At 40.6% G+C, this 17,979-nt stretch overlaps 1 protein-coding gene across 3 annotated transcripts in view; it reads left to right on the forward strand.

Annotated features, from left to right (window-relative positions):
- Nucleotides 1–17,979, forward strand: part of FAM107B (family with sequence similarity 107 member B) — a 62,739-nt gene that overhangs the window by 38,699 nt on the left and 6,061 nt on the right. For 2 of the 3 annotated variants that reach the window (XM_037389124.1, XM_037389122.1), the window contains one exon: nt 14,623–14,806. In XM_037389124.1, coding sequence (XP_037245021.1) covers nt 14,679–14,806 — 128 coding nt within the window. In that variant the 5' untranslated portion in view covers nt 14,623–14,678. Of the gene's footprint in view, nt 1–146; nt 171–14,622; nt 14,807–17,979 lie in introns of those variants that run through there. The other variant, XM_037389123.1, reaches the window with a different exon arrangement.

Here is a 17,979-nt window from a genome sequence, read left to right on the forward strand (position 1 = left end):
ACGGCTGATTTGGGACTGGCTGGAGCAAGCTGTCATCTGCTGGAAGATCCTTAAGATGCAGATCTAGTTGAGCTAGCATTATGTTCAAAACATATTCAAATATTTACCAGTTGTAGTTTGGTGCCGTTGGTACCCGTGATGATGCTCTCAGCAGTGCTGGAAATGTGTAGGTGAGAGAAAAATAAGTATTAATGACAAATCTGTGCAGGGGAAAGCTTCTGGATTACTTCTGATAGCCTGTTTACTTTCATAACCAAATGTGTTTCTAAACTGGAAGTGGATCCTGTTGCTGTCTGGCAGTAAAAGTGCTGCTTTTGTTGTGTTTCTGTGCAGCTTTTCCAATCTTTTTTGGGATCGATGCTCAAGCAGGTGGGGCAACGTCCTCTGTGCAGGCAGAGTGCTGGGTTCATTCTAGTGGGTAGGAATGCTGTGTTTATGATATCATATATCTCAATATGAAAAACATCTATGGCTGACTTGTTAGTGTTCACATTAAAGGATGACTGTTAGTATTCTCTTGATGAAATGGGCCTTAACTGTAGCAAACATTTGCTGTAATCTTAAACACTAATGTATGGTAGACTTACATTAACATAGTGACTGAAGATGCAGTATTTACACCCTACTGAGCACTGAGCCTGTTGAGGAGTACATACTGTTTTAAAGAGGACAGATTTTGATAAATGGGCCTCTGTCTTATTACTAACATGATCGAGAAGAACGTGCTGTATTCACCAGTGGGATAGGAAAGCCCTCCGGCACCCAGCTCTCATTCTGGCTTTTCAATGTGGATCTTCGTTTTGGAGTAGTTTCTGAGAACATATTTACTAGTGCAGCTTACAAAACATGTGTTTAATGTGTCTTTTTTTGTTGTTAAGATTATAAATATGTAGACAAATAACAAGAAAGAAAACACTAGGGACTTTGGTACTAACTTGGGAAGGAAAAATAATAATAAAAATAGCCTGGGGGTGAAAATGGCGTCGGTCCTTCAGGCATAAGACTCGTAAATCCCTGGTTTTCCTTTTGCAGTACCAAGAAGTTCACAGCCTCTGTGTTATTAATTGTAACATCTTTTCTGATTTTTCATCTGTGTATCTGTTAATCCATAACTTTTTAGCTTATTTTAAACATCATAATTTTCTAAAATTCATTCAGCATATTACCTATTTAGATTTAGCTTCTTGATTCTAAAACAAGCATTTGTTCCATCCTAAAATGAGTGCTTTACATGAAATGGCTCCAAAATTTTTGACAAAACACTGCCTGTAATAGAACAAAGCATAGCATTGTCATAATTTATGATGTTTCTTACTGATCTGCTCATCCAAAAAAGCCTGTCTTGCGCTCTCAGCATTTGGTATCCGACATGTTGTCTTGTGCTGACAACCACAGCCTGTTCCAGATTAATTTAAGCCTCAGCGACTTGCTCAGCATCACAAATCCAGTTTTTGGTAGTGTTGAGAATAGAGCCTCTCTCTTCTGTCACGACTTGGTTCCTCGCTGTAATTACGGGGCAGCTTTCCTGCTGAGTGAGCGAGCCTCTCTTGTGACCAAGCCCATTGTAATGAACAGGTCGCACTTTATCTATTGATGAATTCCCCTTGCTCAGTAATTTTTTTCAGTTTTAAAACATAATTCCTCAGTGAATCGTGGTAAAACTTGATTGTCTAATTAAAAAAAAAGAAGCAACGTTAATTTTCTACTTTGGCAATCTGGAATTCTCCACCACTTGTTAAGCAAGCAGGTTGAGAAAGTGATTGTGTTGTAAGATGCTGGACAAGCTGTGGTGTGTGTAGGAACTTGAGCAACTTGGGTTAAAAATGTTCCGAAGGGTTGTGGAAAAACTAGTAACAGGTCAAGAATTTACAGTAAAGGGGCTTCCACCTCCTTTTATTTTTTAGAAATAGTGCTCACATTTGCAGACCACTTTTCTGTAGTGACGCACAACCTGAGGAATCAAGAATGCATGAGATGCTTACACAAATACCAGTTCCCCTTTCACCCTTGATCACAAAGATAGTTCCTCTCCTTCTAATAAATCCATAATTTTTTTGTAGGTTATGCAGTCATGGAGAAAACTAGTAATTAAATTAGTGATAGGAAATACAAAAGGCAGTGTGTGCTGGGATGTGATAGGGCACGATGTGTTCACTGGAGTGCTGGGTACTCACCCGTGGCCATTTGTTGGAGTACCTTCTGGTTGCAAAACAGAGGTATACTTTTTTAAAACCATGGGGGGTCATACAGGCTTGTTGGGTTTTTAATTAGAATTTTTCTGTTTGTTTTTTTTTTTTTTAATAGACCATTTAGCTATTGAAGGAGAGCAGGAAGACCTCAGAAACCCCTCTTGCTATTGTTTTCTTCCTCTTCCTTCATTCTACAAACATCTGGGACAGTAAGATGGTATCCTGCTGGGGACATTGCATGGTGACATTTTTAAGGAGTCCTTAACATGCAGTTTGTTGTCGGCATATAAAGTTTGTGCGCCTGAAACTTTCCCTCTTCGGTTGCAACCCTAGCAGGTGCTAAGTTGTCTGTTCAGCAGGGAAACAAAAAGCAGGGCTGGCTTCAGGCGTGAAGAGGTGCAGCTGGCAATTGGCGGTTATGATTGCCTATCAATAGGTATTCATTGTATTAATTAAGCTGCTGCTGTTAAAACCGGAGCTAGGGGACAGCTTTTCAGCCTGCTTGTTGTAAAGTAAGCCGAGTCACCTGTGAAATGGTGTTAATAAGAGGGCTTCAAGGCCTGTGAGAAGGCTTTTTTTAGACCCTTTTCTCTTCAGGCTGACAGCACCCTCTTTCAGAGGCCTGGCAGTCGGGTTGTCTATATGTGAATGACAAATAGCATTCACTTCTCTGGAAGCTCTGTACGCTGCTTTTGTGAATCTTGACTAGCAAGAGCCAAGCTGTGACCTAATACTGCTTTTGTTCCTCAGCTGCAGGCACCTTACGACAAAGACTTTCAGCCTCTTTCTTGGCTTCACTTGAGTCTTATTTTGCAGTCCTTTGGGTTTTGGCTTCTTTAAGTTTTTTCTTTATTTTTGAGCATGAAAATATAAGAATATGCACGTTTTATTTTCCTTTATGAGACCATTGTGAACTAGTGTGTGACTTTTTTGGGATGCAGGTGGTTTGTTTTAACAATTTGATGGAGATCCCTGTAGTGCCTCTTAGGACTACTCAGGTTTTTTACTTGCATGTTCAACTTACATACTTAAGAGTTCTTCCAGATCAAGAACAGTTCAGTTCCACTTCTGTAGCACATAAAGCAAGTGAACTGTCCTCTCAAAAGCCCCGGAACAAGGTGTGAGGAGCAGAGCTGAGTGGTCCTACTGATTCTGGTGGTGTGGCTGGCCCCCTTCATGAGCCCTGGTGAGGAAGGACAGTCTGAGACTTTCCTCCAGGTGGTCTGTCAAGCAGAAAGGTAACAATTGAAGGAAATTCCTTCCCTGTCACCAGCTCACAAGCTCAACAAACAATCCCTTTGTGGAGAGACTGGGGTCATCCCTCTAGTTTCTTATTTCTCTTCATTAAGTACTTGGAATTTGTTGAGCAGTTCCTTTCAGGAGGAATTAGGGAGTGGTGGTCTGTTTCTCCCTTCCTGAACCTCTTGAAACCTTTCTGAGAAAACAAAACAAGATGACAGAAAACATCCTAGAAACAGTCCTGTGTCACTGTACACAATTTCTTCTGCCAGGGTATAAGCTAAAATCTCCTCTGTGTACATGCTAAGTCTATGTGACTGCTTTTGTTTTAGGTGTTGATATTCTGGGTTCTTCATTCCAGGGAGGCTAAAAGGCAACTCAGTTGTGTGAGCAACACATCAAAATACTTTTCAGATGGAGGCATGTTTCTTTAGAAAACAACACCCTTCTGTCTGAGGAGCAAGGCAAGCTGTGTTATCCTTGAATGTCCAGCATACTGACTGATACTTAGCCCCTGCCCTGGCGTCAGAGCTTCCTGATTTATGAGGTTGCAGTAGAAGCTGCTGGTTGTAGCTGATAATAAAGAGCATGTAAAAAGTCACTAGCTTTGACAGATGTGACCCAGTGTCAACATTTTTTTCAATTTATGTTTTCTATAAATTCTTGTTTTTCAGAACTGTCGTTTCTTCCATCAAACAGGGAGAAGATGATGTTCCACTAAATGGCCTGTGGCATGTCATGTTCTTTGCAGGTCTCCTGTTGATCACTGTTGCGGTTTAATAGCTTTATATGTATCATGCTTGGCTGTCCTAAACCCATATGGTTTATGCCCTGCTTCCTGTAACATACATTTCCAGGAGGCTTGTTCTGACTGACATGCATTCTTACACCCACTTGTTCCTTTTAAACCCATTAGGGTACCATGCCTTTGGTAAGGTCATGAGTAGAGAAGGGAGTGGAGCAGCCCTTCTCATTAATTTCTTGCTCCACTTTTGGATGATCAGGTCATCACTGGTGACCTTATTTTTGCCTTTTTCCTTCAGGTCTTTCTTCCTTGCCTTTGTAGTGGTGGCACTTTCGACTGAGTTGCAGTGAGGAGCCACATACCTAAAATAACATCTCTGCCAGTGTTGGGTGGATAAAACAGGTCTGGGCAAGGAAGGGTGTCTCTTTGTGGACACAGTGCAGGCTGGAATGTGGATGTAGTTGCCTGAGCCAAGACTAACTCCTTGAGGTGAAGGTTTTATTTTTTTCCTGTGAGTACGCTGGGAGTGTGTTAGTTTGGCGTAGGAATAGGTTTAAGAAAAATCTTTTTGTTTCCTTTTCTCTGTTTCTAAGAAAAGATACTCCTTATGTTAAGAAATCAGAACAGAGGCTGGATGCTTGCTCTGCGCTGTATGCCACCAAAGAGAGGAAAAAAAGGAGCAATCTTTATGAAAGCAAATTCTGTCTTTTCTTTTCTGTCATCCCCCCTTATTTTTGTTTTTTCTTCTCCTTCCTTCCTAGGAAAGGGATTTCTTCCTAGAAAATGAAGGGAATTTGCGTTGTTGAGTTGGCGGGTAATTGATACATATCTGCCCGGTCTGAAGAAGTACTTAACTTTTGCATAACTACCTATGAATATATTTAGGAAGCTGGCAAGCTGCAGTGGACTGTGTGTTTTTCATTATGTTGGTGTTCTTAAATTTGTTGAAAACAGGCTTCTTTTATGGGTGGTAGAATTCCTTTTAAGTTGTAGAAACACCCAGAGGGGAGGGGAGACGTGACAGCTCAGCAGATCGTGCTGTGTTGTAACTCCAGGCAGGATGCTGGGCAGGATGCTGGTGTGCCCTAAGGAACAGCATGTGGCATGAAACAAAATCTGGAGGTTCACCAGCCCCACTGCTCACTGACTGACAAGACTCGGGGGTTTACAGTGCTGGTGTAACTTAGGCAGCATGTGAAATGCTTAGCTCGCTTGGTCTCATTTTTCCTGCTGTAGCCACTGAATGCATAACAACCTGATTAATGCAGGGATTTTCATCTTCTGACCCCCTTGCAAACACTTACTAATTGCATTCATAGATTTATACATTTGTAAAACAAGAAGGGATAATTATAATCCTGTGATTTGGTCTCTCTGTGCAATGGAATACAAATCTTTTACTAAATCTAGTGTTTTACTCCCCTCAATATAAAAGCGTATATCTTATTTTAGGAACTTGTTTTCTAGCCTCAGTCTCCAGTCGCTGAAATTTCTAAGTTCATTGTCAGACTTGTTGCTTATAGGATAATCAGTTTGGTCTTAATCTTCACTTTTTAAAACTCAGATGAACAGAGCTCTTAGAAATAGCTCAATAGGCATGTTCTCCAGCTCATAGATACTGCTCTTCCATTTGCTCCTTAACTTCCTATTTTATTTATAAACAAGAAAACTGTTTGCTGTGCCAATCATATTTACATGGTTGCCAAGTAACTTGCCTCTTCTCTTGCCCCAAAATGTTGTCACATCTATCAAAGGTCATTTTATAACTTTTTGGCGTAAATCTGGCATAGATTCTGCCTGGTTGAATATTTGCTAGGATGCTCCATCATTGTCATCTGTCATCATCATAGCATCTAGAACAGGATTTCTGTTTCAGGAGTATGAGCTACGCTCTTTTGTTCTTGGATGTTGCTTGGCCTAACTGGGACACACGTTACTCACTTGTTTTGCTTGTTAGATCTTGTGAAGAAAATGCAGAACAAGTGCAGAAACAACCACCACCTCCGTGTTTCTCTTTTCCCTGGAAGAATCTTGCTGAAGTCTTGTAGATTGTATTTTAAGAGCATTCAAGATTCACCAGTCTCCTTTTAAGCATCTCAAGTCAGATGTTTGACATTTTTCCACTCTCTCAATCAATAAAGCTGCTGGCTGCTCTGGATTTCCCCCCTCTCCCTCAGAAATACCTCTTCAGTGTTAAAACTTTTAAATTTGAAGAATCACTGTCCTCTAATGCTGATGTTTCCAGAAATGGAATAACTTATAAGTAAGATTTTCTGCTAAAATGTGGTGTGGGATTTAGTCTGTTTGCTTTTAAGTTTAGTGGTTTTGTATATAAACATGGATTTTGGTCAGTCTTCCCCCTTCTCCCCCCTGACTTTCTCTGCTCTGTTCCTGTCTGCATGAAGTCCTTTACCACTGGGTGACACTGTTTGATAGGTCTTAACATTTGCAACAGTGAAGCCCTGAAGAAACTGTTCTCTGACTCTTTGGACTTGTGATTTTGAATCAAGGCTCAGTTTTTGTAACACCCACCATATTTTAATGTAGTTAAATTTGATTACACCAAACCTGCCCTGATTTTTAATTTAGTGGTCCAAATTGACTGGTCTAGAACACTGATGGTGGTGCACTGTAGCTGCAGGGAGTATAACTTGATCTTATTTGCTTTTCTCATCTTAAAATCTCTTCCAGTAATGCATAATTTCAGAATCACATATGGATCATTGTTGACCCATGTGTAAATAAATGGCTAGTTACCCTCTGGGATTAATCTAGTTGCAAACTGTGCTGTGGAGTACATTTCCAAAGAGGGATAATTTCAGTGATCTTCTCCTGAAAGTCATGTTTACTGTGGTGTAATAATTGCCTGCATAGTGTGTTGGTGAAAGCCAGATGCATATTCAGTTGCATGCCTTTGCTAGTCGTGATTTATTCCTTTAAAACAAATGGCATTAGATGAGATGGAGGGGAGGTCATGTGCACGACATGCTGCTGTTTTGCAGGAAGAAAGCAATATAGTTACTAAGGGTCTTTTTGATGAGAGGTGTCCAAAACACTGGGTCATATTGCCATCAGAATGGCTTTCCGCATCCACAACTCTGTCTAGGGATTTCAGTAATCACAGGAACCTGAGCAAAATGAATATGGAGAATATAAAGGCCTTAATAAACATGCAGGACTTCTTGGGAAGAGAAGTGATGTAAGATGCATAGTCTGCTTTATTTGCTGTTGGTCTCAGATGGAACCGTGATGTTACAGTGCATTAAGGACAGACTGGGATTTAGGGAAGATGGGCACTGTTCACAGTGCACTAGTCTTCATCCTGTGCCTTTCTGTCTTTCCCACTGCCTGTATTAAAAATTAGATACTAAGTAGTTTCTTGCAGGGAAAGTCTATATCCGTGTTTTGCCCATGTCTGGCAAAAAGGGGATCTAGTATCTGCCTGGGGTGATGAACGAAGGTCTCCATCTCCTCTCCCAGTGCCCTTACAGCCCGCCTTGCTTGGAGACCTCCTGTTGCAATAGGAGGGGAGAGGCACTTGCTTTCTCTCATCTTCTACCTCTAATTAAACAGCATTGATACCTCTTCAGAATTTTAACTGAGCAAAGAAAAAAGAAATGCAACTATTTAGAGCTGGTACTTCCATCTGGTTTCAGAGCTGGTGGCAGAGAGTTTCATCACAGATCTTGCAGCCTGAGGGACATTTCTTTTGGATTAATACAAATTCCTGTTCAGTGGGCCTGGTGATTTTAATGGAAGGTGAGGCTATTCTTACAGCCATTTGTGTCTTTCTGCATCTCTTTTCCAAGTAGACTGTCCTTACCAGCATTGCTCTTTAGCCTTCAGCCTCTGGGGGGGATCTAGGCTCTTCCCTTAGCACCCAAGACTTGACTGAACTTCAAAGCACAGGAACAGAAACTGCCTGGTGGTGGCTAGGTTGAACGAGAGCCATAAGCAGCTCTTCGCATTTGCTAGAACTGTAACAGTGTGGAGCACTGCCCCAAATTTTGCACTCTGTCTCCCTTTAGGTGTCAGTGCCAATGCAAACATCTTTAAAATGACCCTCTTTCTTCTGTTTTCTCATCTACTGCATGTTTTATGTGTGCTTTGTTGACATTACACTCTTAGCAGTACTTAAGGGAAGACAATGAGCATTAACTGGATTTCCTTGAGATTTGCAGCAGTTTGGTTCATTTTAATATCCTCTGAAGTGACCATAGGAACAGCTTTGGTAGCCAGCAAGCTCTGCATCTTTCCATATCCTTGACGTCACTGAGATTGCTTTGGATTGCCCTGATAAGTGAGTGGTTCCTGAGAGAAGTCTACGTGGTCTGTCAGTCTTGTTGGCAGCCATGGAACTAATGAAGCCATTAACTGATGATACCCAGTGTAAGGCAGGTGCTGTGAGTTAAACTGTCCTGGCATAGTATGGACAGAACTTTTTCAGTCTTCCTACTTAATTTTGTCTGCTGGGATCTGAAGATTTTGATGTGCATGACAGGAAGCAACGAGATGGGCCTTCAGAAGCTTGTGGTGGTTCTTAAGATGCTCTTCTCTTTCATGTGCATGAGCTGGGGTACACAGGGATGAAAAAACCTGCAAGGCTGGAGCCATAAATGAAAGCCAGATGCTTGCCAAAGGGTTTAAAAGTCTTCATTTTGTTTGAAGAGTAGTAGTGTAGTAAGTAATCTGGTATCAGGGTGATATTTGATGACTGATCCCTATAGTACAGTAGGTACATGCTGCCCTAAACATGTTTGAGGTAGGTGAAGACATTCTTCTGATCTAGAAGCAAAACTCTTGTAGCTGGGAAGTGCAACCTTTTTGAACAAAGCGTGAGGGGCTGAGAGGAATTGCAGCCACAAGGACTTCTCTGGTCCTTCCCTCTTCTTCTGCAGATAGGCTGTGTTTTGCCATGATCCAAACCCCATCAGCCCTTTCAGCCCTGAAGGATGTGTGAATAAGAGCCAGACTCCTTGGATGGTGGCTGGCTTGAGCATCTTGGCTGGAAAGAGTTTTGTATTCAGTTTTCAGCAGCTCTTACTTTGAATTAAAGGGTAAACTGTGGGAAGTTATTAATGATATCTGTAATCAAGGATTAATCAAACTAATCTCTCTAGTCAAGTGCCTCAGTGCACTGAAAGCATGTAGATAAAAATGATAGCAGTGGTGAGCCTTCATGTGCAGGCAGTGCTGAGATGGTGCCTGGAAAGCACACTGCATTTAAGTAGCTCTTTTGCTTTCCACCCAAGCTGGCCGATGCGAGGTGGTGCTGGTCATGTAACATCTGAGCAGAGACAGGCTGAAGAATTTTTATTCCAATTCCTCTCAAAATCAGAAGCGGGAGAGTAAAACCGTATTTCTTCTGCAAGAATGCCTTTGGGTTACTTGTAACAAACCACAAGTCTATGTGGTAGTTTAAAGAGCTAAAAATGTAAGTCTTAAAAAATAGCATTTGATGGTTTACAACAAAGCTCAGAACAGATGTTGAAGCTTTTTTGCAAATAAAATCTTCTCCAGGAAGCATTCAGTGTTGGAGCTCATGCTTCTGTGGAAGATATTAATTCAAAAATTTATTAAGGCAAAAAGGACATAATGTGAATCTAGCCTTAATGTAGCATTTGGATCCTGGACTAGTCTATTATTTTGACATTCATTGGTATTTTTAGGCATTTATTTGTCTGCTTTTTAAGGGGCCTCAACTCTACCTCTGCTTTCACAGCTGGAAATTACTGCAGGAATAATTTGAAAGGTGAAAATGCCATATATATGTACAACAATATAAATATATGATGCCTCACAGGAATTTTTACATTCAGATTCCATATGTAGAGAGTGATTTCTGGTATGAGGAATACCAGATAGAAAATAAATGCAGTTCCCTAAATGCTATATATAAACACGAGGGGTTTTCTGGCATGAACTTCCCCCTCTTGCTGATGCCATGGGAGCCCTGTTGTAGAAAAAGCTCTGGCAGCTGCTGAATCCGTAACCTGGTGGTGTTAAGGAGATCTACTTTGAATCTGTTAAAAACACTAGTGGCTGGCTGTAGCTCTATTTGTGTGTGTTTCCAGTGTTACTACCATTAAGGGACTTCTGCTGAAAAAAACCCTTCTATAGATAGAATAATACATAAGTAACATTGGAAGCAAACGTGTCTCTTGGATATGTTCCCCCAAATGTAACTTGCATGCTTCTGGCATGCCTCAGTTTAGTTGTATCTATCCAGAATGATCTACTCAAAGGGTCTCTTCCATTCTCCCTGAATTTAGTTGCACTCTAAGGAAAATAAATCAAAGAATTGCAAGTATGTGACCACTTGGTCTTGGCTCTCCAAGACAGGTACTGGCATGGTACTTCATGATTGCTCTAAGAGCATCTTTGTATCTGAAAACATTAAACTTCTGTCTCGGGAATACTTCAAGTTATTTTTATACAGAGGCATTTTCTTTGTCTAGTGGGATATTGAAATTGCTTTGCAGTTCTGTTTGAAGAGTTAAAATTCCTCTTCCATGCAGGATCCCCAATTTATTCTTTCTTGATGAAAATCCACGTGTGCATAAGAAGCCATGGACAAGGTCTTACTCAGGCAGGATGAGATACGGTAGATAAATGCTTTTGTGCTGCTTGTGCAGGAACAGCTAATTCAGCAAATGCACTGGGGAAGCACCTGCCAAATCAGCGGCTGTATTAAACTTGAGCCAAGCTCAGCTAAAACATCCTCTGAATCCAAATCTCTTTCCTTTGTTTTGGAGAAAGGTAATGGGGAAACACAGAAATAGATTGTGTATTCTGAATTGATCATGTAGGAGCAGATGGTTAAAAGAAGACTCTTGGATGCTCTTAAGGCAGCATATTCCTGCTAAGTGATTATCTGGATTATTCATGTCCCACTGTTGCACCTAGTGATGATCTGAAAGCAGCTTTATGGGTTGTGACTTTTATGGTGATGAGCACTAGAGACTCGTGGAATTAATATTTTTTTAATTGTTATTGCTTGAACATTGATTAAACTTTGTTTAAGGACTTTTAAGGGATTCTGTTATTAAGCTTGACTGGTTTATTGGTGTGAGCCTGCATCTCAGAAGGAAACTCTGGGGCTACACTGCCTGCTCTGTTCCCGTCTGCCGTTGATGTGGTGAATCCTTTGTGCCTCAGTTTCCTTTTTATGCAAAACTTTCCCGTGCTTTTGTAAATGTTTGCTTTGAAAGGGTACAGGTAGAAATCACACTATCTTAATTGTATTGTTTGCATGTAGTATTACACTGTGACTCTGCAGGACTGGGTTGGTGGCCACTGGCCAGACTGAAGTTTGCAAAGAGTGTGAGAGGATTCGCTGAGTGGGAACTGGGTGCCCTGTTTCCCTGGCTCTGTTTGGAAATCCTAGCTGGAATCATTTGCAGCTTAATCACACGTGGAAAGCGTCTTCAGTTCCCAAGGGAATTTTATTTATTTAAGTTTGCTGCTAGTAGAGTTCATGTTACATTAGGAAACCACGATTCCTGACCTCTGAGTTTTATGAATACGTGTTTCTAAAAATAGAGATGGGACAGAAGAAAGAAAAATAAATAGACTTCATTTTAAGGGCTTGCTAAAAGCAAATCAGTGTGCTGCAAAATATTACATCAAGCTTTCTGAGAAATCATTGAGTGAAATTGTTTTTCAGGAGCTTGTGCTAAAAGAATAGTACATTGTTTATGGCAGTTGTAGGGTAATTCTGTGTTTTTCATCTTCACCTAAGCAAATAGAAAATGTCTTGACGAACCAGCAGGTTATTTTTGGATTTACTTTAACAGGGACCTGTCAATGATAAATGCCTTCTAGAAGACTTGCCACCCCATCAATGTGATGGAACTGATAAAGGACTAGAGAAAACCAAGTATTTACAGAGCAGGTTTATTCTGGGTGGAGGTTGGATGTGTAACATATGAGTTGTTTTAGTTGTGATAAGCCTGATGTGAACACTGGGGAAGTATGAATCGTTGTGTCCTTATTTAAAAATAAAGAACTGTAGCTAGTTTATTCATTGTCTATGGTAAAGAGAATAGACTTCCACGCGCTTTTTATTAATGGCGTGTTGCTGTGTGGTATGTGTTGAGAAGTATGCAGTGGTTCAGGATTTTGAGGGTTTGGAGGTTTTTTATGTGGATGCAATTAAACAGTGAGGGATTTGAGATACAAGTTCAGCAAAGGGCCACGGAGATGGGCAGGGGGCCAGGGCACAGGCGCTGTGGCAGAAGCTGAGGGACTGGGGCTGGCTCAGCCCAGGGCAGAGGCAGGGTTGGGGGGACCTAACTGCAGCCCACTGTGCCTGGGCAAGAGGATGGAGCCAGGCTTTTCACGGTGGTGTATGGCTGGAGGGTGAGGGGCAATGGGCATGAGTTGAAACAAGAGATTCATATGGGTGTAAGGAAAAACTTCACCACAAAGGTAGGTGAGCAGGGTTGCCCACAGAGGCTGTGCAGGCTTGGAGGACTTCAGGACCTTACTGGGTAAAGTCCTGAGCAACCCGGTCTGATCTCATAGCTGTTTCTGCTCTCAGCTGGAGGTTGGATTAGAAATCTTCCAAGTTTCTTCTGACCTCAATTTTCCAATGATGCTGTATATTTGGCACCTGTGGTGATAGCTGGTTGCTTGATTGAAGCAAGGAGGACTCTGAAGGGGCGATGGGAGAAGTATTTTTATTGCACAGTCAGTGTCAGTAAGAGGTTTATGTCATGTACAGCAATATACTTACACTGTTTTGAACTGTGGCAATTTTTATATTAGTTTCAGAGGTCCTTGTGATAACTAGCACCCCCACAGGGTTCAAAACCAGTACATATAAACTTGCCTTGAAAAACTATTGCAGGGGCCGCCCTGAGAGCAGCTCACACTGGTAATCTGTTTCTCATCAGATTTGCTCCATAGAAACTTTGTGTGTGAGGTGCAGCACCAGTAAAGCAACATTCACATCATTCAAACAAAGAAGCTGAAAGGGCCATTCTGGGTTCGTTGGACACATTCAAATCCAGAGTGGCTTCCCTGCCTCTGCGGAAAACTTTGTCCTGTTATTTGGCTGCTTCCTCTGTAAGTGCACATGCAGCCCAATCAGGGCAGTGGTGGTACTGTGCAGTATTAATGTACTGAAGGATTAATGGAAATCTCCACTGTATCAAGCAGATTTTGAATCAGATCTGAGCAACAATGTGATTCCTAATGAAAGAAAATAGTTTAGGGATTAAACTGAGACTGAATTTAGACAGGTTTTACAGCCTGTGGAGTAAGAGAGGGAGGGAAGAGCTGGTAACAATGGGATCTAAATTAAAGCACATATTCAGCTTTTACTGGAAAATACGTGGCAAATCCCAGTGATTCTCTGTCTCGTAGCCCTGTACTATACAGTGTGCAGCATTCAGCTGTTCTGCCAGTCAGGCTCATGGAAGTCTCTCGCTTTTTCTTTCACGTCTCATTGATTTGTCTGTGTAAACCCACATGCTGTGAGATTTTTTTTTGGGGGACGTCTGTTTGAGGGGCCAGTGTTTCATCAAATTGATAATTGCAGATTCTGTGTGCAGGTTTTCACAACAGCGAATGGAGGCAGAATTGCTCTGAATGTGCTTTGTTTTGGATGCTGAACTCTTTGTGACTGAGGCTTTTTAATGGAAAGGGGTATGAATAGTCACATATAAATTAGTTGAAAACTATAGTTTACTTGTCAGCTGTTGATTAAAAGTGTTGTCATTTGGTGTATAGGTAAGTTTTCTATAGCAGGATAGGAAAACGCCACATTTCCAGATGATACAAGTCATCAAGACTTCATTGCCTTCAGATCAGTGGATTTCTGTGGATTTTCACTGGGTGAAACATGGAGTTTAAGAAACAACCATACCCAAGTGTTTCTCCTCTACCTTTCCGCTCAGAAATCTGACCCTCATCCCAGCAGCTGCAGATCTGGCGATTTCCACATGGAAGCTTTTGCTTGGTACAGTACAGGGCTTATCCACAGAAGGCATTTTCCCCATAGCTGACATGATACTGATGGCAGAAAATGAGAAATCGGTGTGGGTTTGGTGCACTTTCATCCTATTTAATATAGTCAGTATTTAAAATATCTTTAGGGTCTCAGTATTGCTGATCTAAAAATGCTTCATCTGAGTAAGCTCATTAAAATCAGTAGGGTTCTTCATGCACTTAACCTAAATTATTTGTCTAGTTGTTCTTAAAACAGGGGAATCTGTGTCTCCAAGTCCATAGGGGAAGACAGTTGGAGATGATGTTGTTGTGAAATTGCCCTCTATTTAAAAAGATGCTATGTCTGTTTGCTCTGTGAGCCTTTGTTTGCTACAGACAAAATTAATCTAGGAAAAGCATAACTGTTACCAACGTAATATGCTGCCTTTATGTTTTAATACATATTTAACAGGTCTTTCAATGTAGATTTATGGCAGTTTTTGGACTGTTTTACAGATACTGTGAACAAAGACACTGAACCCAAAGATCCATATCCTATTCCAAGAAAGATTATGGCTGAACCAGACTACATAGATGATGACAATCCTGAATTAATTAGACCTCAGAAATTAATTAATCCTGTGAAGTCATCCCGGAATCATCAAGATCTCCATAGAGAGCTGCTTATGAATCAGAAAAGGTAAGTCTAAAAATCGCTTGTGCCACCCTCCCACCCCAAACACACAGCTTGAGTTTTAGTTTCATCAAAATGACATTTTATCCAAAACCCTGTAGATACTTTGTGTTGATTCAGAGCTTGTAGATGAAAAGACTGATTCTTAACTGTGGCATTTATTTCTATTTGAATTTCAGTTGCTCTGCAAAAACTTCCTGAAAAAGGCTTCTCATTTTGTTTTTGTGAATACTCGCAAAGGGTCAGTTTCAAGAGGAAGCAGTTCAGTTCTCCCTTGTCACATTTCATATTGGTTACCTGGCACTGTAGTTTCTCTTGAACTCTGAACTTAATCAAGTATTTGAAAAATTTTTACTATTACCAGCAGGACCATAAAATCAGTGGGTTTTCACTGTTGCCAGTGCACTGAGTTTATGAGACACTTTTAAATCAAAGAAATCATATATTTTATTTCATGTGAAACAGTTCTTTACTTACTTGATCTTTTTTGCAATGCAGTGTGATAGTCTGATGTCTGCTCTGCTGCTGCACAAGTGTCTCTTTGTATGTTATGCAAATGCTGCTTCCTCCATTCTGGGATGGGATGCACAGCTGTTACTCTATATATTGCTTTTAAAGATGTAAATAACCGGAACTTTGTATCATGAACTTCAGAGATACAAGCAGTTGGCCCAGAAATAGCTGAAGTTCTGTTATGAAATCTCTTCAGCAAGGGAGGACTTATTTAGAGATCATATTAAGAAAATAACCACCAGATCACACAGTGGAGAAAGAGCCACCAAGCCTGTGAATGCTTCTCCCTTTAAACAGACAGTAACTATGATATAAATTAGTGATTTGGTGTGTTGAAGCCACCCAAAATCGACTTCCCAAAGACAAAGATGTGGGCATCCACAAAACACAAGAGGAAGAGCAGTATTTCGGAGTGCATTTGAGAATAAAGTTGCTGGTAGCAGCCATTCAGACTTTCTGAGACCAAGGACCTTGATAAAGGAGAGGAGGAAACTATTGCTCTGACTACTCCAGCACAACTGGATTTGTCTGTTTGGCAGGAGGAGTCACATTAAGAAAGTTCCTCTCTTTTCCCACCCTTCCCACCCCCACCCTGGCAGGGTAGTATTTTGAGGGGGGAGGGGGTCTTTTTTATGTGTGTTAGCAAAATCCTTACAAATGCTATGCTTAGGTACTTAATGCTAAATGAATTGCATGCACAATACGGCATTTCTTTAGTGAAGAAGTAGAAATGTTTTACAGAATGCCAACTGAATTGGAAGAAACTGGCCTAAATAGGTGTTTGTCCTATTTTTCGTTAATGGGATTAAACATCAAAGTCAGAGGAAGTGTATAGTCATTAAAAGAAAGATAGATGAAGTTTCCCAACTTAGGATCTTATTCTAAAGGATGTGGAGGCTGCAGTAAATTAAGGCTTTTTTTTTTTTTTTCTTTTAAGTTTATGAAAGCATAAAGAACTTTTAAATAGTATGTTCTTTTCTTCTAGTAGAATATCCTATTACACAGAGGAGTTCTGCAGCCCTCAGTACCCACTCTTCTCTTCCAGTGATTTTGATTAGCTGCAGCTGTAAATTTTAAATTCTTATTTATTGGTGCAGAAATGAAATACTTGGAGAGTTTTTACCAGCAGAAAAACTGGTATTTTTGAGAAGAGGGTTATTTTTCTGTGCTTTGTGTCACTTTGCTAGCTCTGATATAAGGCTTTTCAGTAATGTAAATATTAGGCTTGTGTTCTATTTTGTTATGGAAAACTGTCATATGTATGGAGGACTGCTCTTATAGAAGTCAGCTTAACACACACCTTATTTTATTGTGAAGACTTAGTGTAGGCACCAACAGCTTCACTTTTTGACCAGTCAGCTCTGAACAGCCATTTCTGGATCTTAGAAGGTGTTAGCCAGTGCTGGTTCAATCCCTCTCCATGTCTACTGTGAGCAGCATCTGTAGGTTCTTGCACTGATGTAGTTGTTTACTTGGAGAAATGGTAGTTGTTTTGGGCAAACAAAGATCCAGGTAGTGGTACCTCAAGGCACTGGTCACTTACCTTAAACCATTTTTACTTATTTAGGGGTAAACCTCAGCTCTGCAGGGTATTAATCCTGTCCCTTCCAGAGGTTTTAACCCTATCAGCTCTAACTTGTGTTATAGCATGCTTTGCTTACTCTAGATCAAAGCTTTAGGATTTTTTTATTTAACAAGAACAATCACTAAGAGGTGATACAAGACTTCCAGTTAATCCAGCAGTTGTCTATTTGTTGCTTTTCCTTTTTGCATATAAGAGTGGAAATAGGATTGACATTACAGTGGTTCTGTTACAGGTCTGACTACCAGCCCCTCTTCATTAGATCCAGTAGTGGTAGTAGTAATAAAAAAATCACTCCAGCTTTTCTCTGCCTCACTTAATCTTTATGTGTTAAAATGTAATTAAAATAACATGAAACATAAAATACGAACACAGTCTTGTAGCTTCTGTGGCATTCAGGCCATGAGATCTATTATGAGAAATAGGGAACAGCATTTGGCGTTGCTAAATATTTGATTTTGCTGTCAGGGTATGTACAGGGATAGTGTGTTGCATAATACATGAAGTCATTCATAGATGTCACCGTAAAATGGCATTTTAATGTATTATTGGACATGCTATCAGATATGCGTATTACGGAAGAAGTAGGCAATCAGATAGGTAGCAAGTAGGGAAGGGTAAAGATAGGCTTTCTGGAAGCTTATTCAGATTATTGAATTTCTTAAAGTTGAAATAAAAAACCAGCTGATGTTAAACTTAGTGCCAGATGTTTTCATGTAGTAGTCTTCCCAGGGAAGGTGACACTAACAAAGGCAAATTTCAGATCTTTCTGCTCTGACTTAAGTGATGCTAATATCTGAGTAACAGGGAGAGCTTTGAATCTTACAACAAATTTTGAAAACATCATAGCATAACAGAGATAAAAGAAATAGCTGAAGTCACAAAACTAAGTAGGAGTGAGTGTGTATCTGTGTGTGTGCGCCTGTATAGAGCCATGCATCTTCCCAGAGAGAAGCTTTCTCATTTTAGAGTGGTTGGCTTGGAAAGCAGTTTGTGCTGAACAGACTCGAAACATTCTGTTGGTGTAACGCCTAAAGTCTTGTGAGAGGGAGAATCCTCCCTTTCCCTGCATTCCAAGGTGACT

Source organism: Falco rusticolus, chromosome 5 (assembly GCF_015220075.1).
Source record: "Falco rusticolus isolate bFalRus1 chromosome 5, bFalRus1.pri, whole genome shotgun sequence".
In the NCBI taxonomy this organism is placed as follows: domain Eukaryota; kingdom Metazoa; phylum Chordata; class Aves; order Falconiformes; family Falconidae; genus Falco; species Falco rusticolus.